The 3,389-nt window shown below is 41.0% G+C and overlaps 1 protein-coding gene across 1 annotated transcript in view; it reads left to right on the top strand.

The window, feature by feature from the left end:
* The window catches only part of LOC115245869 (neurogenic locus notch homolog protein 1-like), a 60,192-nt gene extending 58,146 nt beyond the window's left edge, over positions 1 to 2,046 (top strand). The window contains exons 2-3 of the mRNA XM_029824362.1: positions 1,462 to 1,818; positions 1,973 to 2,046. Coding sequence (XP_029680222.1) covers positions 1,462 to 1,818; positions 1,973 to 2,046 — 431 coding nt within the window. The remainder of the gene's footprint in view (positions 1 to 1,461; positions 1,819 to 1,972) is intronic.
* The last annotated feature ends 1,343 nt before the right edge of the window (positions 2,047 to 3,389 follow it).

Genomic DNA, 3,389 nt, shown 5'->3' with positions numbered 1-3,389 from the left:
TATATATATAATTTATATTTTTATGAAAATATATTCACAGTTAGCAAAAAGAGTTTGTGTAATGATATACATGTAATGCAAGACTTCTTAAGTCACGACGGACCATCGCGAATCCATTAGCCGCCGCGCGTTCAAATGTTTGTTTTGCCCGGCAGAATGAGAGCAGAAAGCGAACTACGGCGAATGAATAAAGGTCCGTAATGTGCGGATAATCGAGCGTCATGCAAGGTCGATTCGACCAATCCACCATCGATCTCCATCGATCTTCTCTCTCTCTCTCGAGAAAAAAATTTTATAAAAATTCAAACACATTTTTGTCTGAATTTTCACAGATCTGGGTGTCTGAAAGAAATGTCAGACGATCTGTCCTAATCATCAGAGTTGTTTTTCCAAAAGTTCAGAAGAATGTGTCTGAAAATTCAGACATCACTTCGTCTGAAAATTCAGACGGTGTGTCTGCAAAAAAGATGCAGACACTTTGTCCGAAGTTTCAGTCAGTATTTTTTTTTTTTTTTTTTTTTTTTTTTACAATGACTGTTAATCCGGAAATTCCTCGTCGCTCGCATTTTCTCGTATGTCCGACGAGACACGGCGTTCACGACGGAACTACGCGTAATGGCAGTTTGAAGGTGTAAAAATCGGCGTGCAAAGCGACACGGTCTCAGATACGGTCTCTAATTCCGCCTCTATTTGCTTATCGTTTCTTCGCGCGACTCGACGAAGACCGGAAGAAATCCGTCCCAGCGAGTCGGAGTGCCGATTTCACGGCTATCGAAGCTCATCGCTTCATATCCTCTTTCGGCGTGTCAGAGCTCGATCTCTTTTTACTTTACTCGAGCCTGCCTGTCGAGGCGATCGAGACACGCAGATTTGATAGATGCGGCAAAACCAATGTCCGATAACGGCCGTGCGTCTCGATTTTTCGCGCCGACGAACGTGTTGTGCTAATGAGTTCCCTTTGGATAATCGTCTTTCTTTCACCATTCCGGTCCCTCCCGTTAAACGCAGATTAGAAAATATTCCCGAGCGGTTTGCGATTATTAATAGCACCGCGATTACCTCCGCGAATCATATTTATGCAAATGCATTCGAGCAATAAAAGCGAATTACGGCGATTGAGAGCGCGATTATATATCCATGCGATCCTGTTTTATCGACGGAAGGAAGATAGTTTAATTATTTAAATAATAGCGCGTCGCCTCTTATCATTATCCTTATCTTCGACAAGATCTTTATTACCTGTTTATATATATAATTCGTATTAATTCTAATATAATTATTTTACGCGCTTATATATACCTCTTCTTCACATTTTACATATGTATCTACCTGATGGTACCTCAGGCACATCGATTTTGGCTACTATTTATTCGCAAAATGCTTATTTCAAGATTCAGATCTGATGTTTACTCTGAATAGAGATGGAGAATAAAAATGGATCGCGATCTTTTCGTGTTTCAGGCTTCCAAGGCGCCCACTGCGAGGAGAACATCGACGATTGTCCGGGCAATCTCTGTCAAAATGGTGCCACGTGTATGGACCGGGTGAACGAGTACTCTTGCCTGTGTCCGCCGGCCTTCACGGGCACGCAATGCGAGCTGGACGTGGATGAGTGTTCCGTACGGCCGTCCTTGTGTCACAACGGGGCGACGTGCACGAATTCGCACGGCAGTTACTCGTGCATATGCGTGAACGGCTGGACCGGGCCCGATTGCAGCGTCAACATCGATGATTGTGCAGGTGCAGCCTGCTTCAACGGCGCCACCTGCATCGATCGCGTCGGCAGCTTCTATTGCCAGTGCACCTACGGAAAGACCGGTAAGTGCGAATTTAATTTATTATCGATCCGAGATACGCGACGAGATGATAATAGCAGAATTCCTGGATTGTCCTTTTGAGACCATTCCTGTAGCGTAGACTACGTTTATACCTAATCTCTTGTTACCCTAATTGGGTTTAATAAAATCCGTAGTTCTAAGGCTGGCCAATCACGGTCATTCCATTCTTCAGAGGAATAGTTGTAATTGGCCGGTTTTAGAACTATAAATGTCATTAAACCCGATTATAGAGCTGACGTGTAAAGTGTAGTCATACTTATCATAGGCATGTCTTCTCTAAACATATACCCGAGTGTACTTGGACGTTTGAATGTTTGAAATAATTCTGTATCCAGATCCTACACGTATATTCGGAATAGCATCTGGAAAATATGACGCGGAAATTCCTAAAGAATAAAAAGAATCGCTCTCCGGCTTAGTTTAGCGAGGTCGCGGGCGAGTAGGGTGATTAACTCGATACACCGAGTATGATCGGGGAACAAGGCTCGTAACTGCAACGATACGAGGATACATCGGCAGGTGCATCCGCACATGTGCGGAGCTCGGTATGATGCTCTCTACTGCGTAGAACGGGTCCTTCGGAATCTCGAGATTCCGAAGACTCCCGGGGGACCCTCTCGGCCGCCGGCTTCTTCTCGCCGTGTATCGACCTTGGCGACTGGAAACGAGTTTCTCTATCCTTACTCGCGCGCGAAGAGCGGATAGTCGGGGTATAGAGGACGGTTTTCAGATCGATTCGCGCGGCAACGATCACCAAATACAGGTATATTCCTCTCTCGCGCGGCCAGACATCTCGTCGTCCGTTCCTGGAAGCCGTACGTTTTACATCGCACGACGACAATTCCGTCGAATCGCAGTCAATAGACGTACATACAATACGCATAATACACAGTTGGAAAATTTATATTTTCTTAGAAAATATGCTGGTTAAAATTTTCGTGTTAAATATTAAATTCAAATGTTAAATTATTAAAACAACTGAAAAAAGTGTAAAAATAACACAATGTGCACATATTTTTAATTTTACACAATAGATATCCGGATTGTTGGTGATAGGATTTATCTGTTAAAATTTACAGGAAAAAAAATGTTGGTTTTATTCTATAATAGAAGTGAGAGTAACTGCAGGCGGACAATAATTTTTTTTCTAAATTAATTTTATCATTAAAAATATATTCATTTTACATGCAATTAATTTTAAATTGCTATGAACTTTGCAATTTTGTATTGAAATATTAATATAGTATAAATGTCACCATTTAACATACCCATATTATATTAAATTAACACAAAAATTTGTAGACTGTAGATTATTCAGGCTATGCGATATATGTTAAATCAAAAAAAAAATTTTAATTGTGTACATATATTGTGTAGATGAGGATATTTCGCGCGATAAATTATTCATGAATTTTGCAAAATAAATAATTCGATGCTTTATCGGATTTTAGTTATGCCAACACTCGATTCGTACATAAGTGCCAGAGATTCTGCAGTTTGATTTACTATTTTTAAAGATTATAAAGAGATAGAATTTTTTCGCAGAAAAGT

Source organism: Formica exsecta, unplaced genomic scaffold, assembly GCF_003651465.1.
Source record: "Formica exsecta isolate Colony F162 unplaced genomic scaffold, ASM365146v1 scaffold133, whole genome shotgun sequence".
NCBI lineage: Eukaryota > Metazoa > Arthropoda > Insecta > Hymenoptera > Formicidae > Formica > Formica exsecta.
Note: the sequence above shows the minus strand (reverse complement) of the source record. Positions and strands in the feature narration are given on the sequence as shown.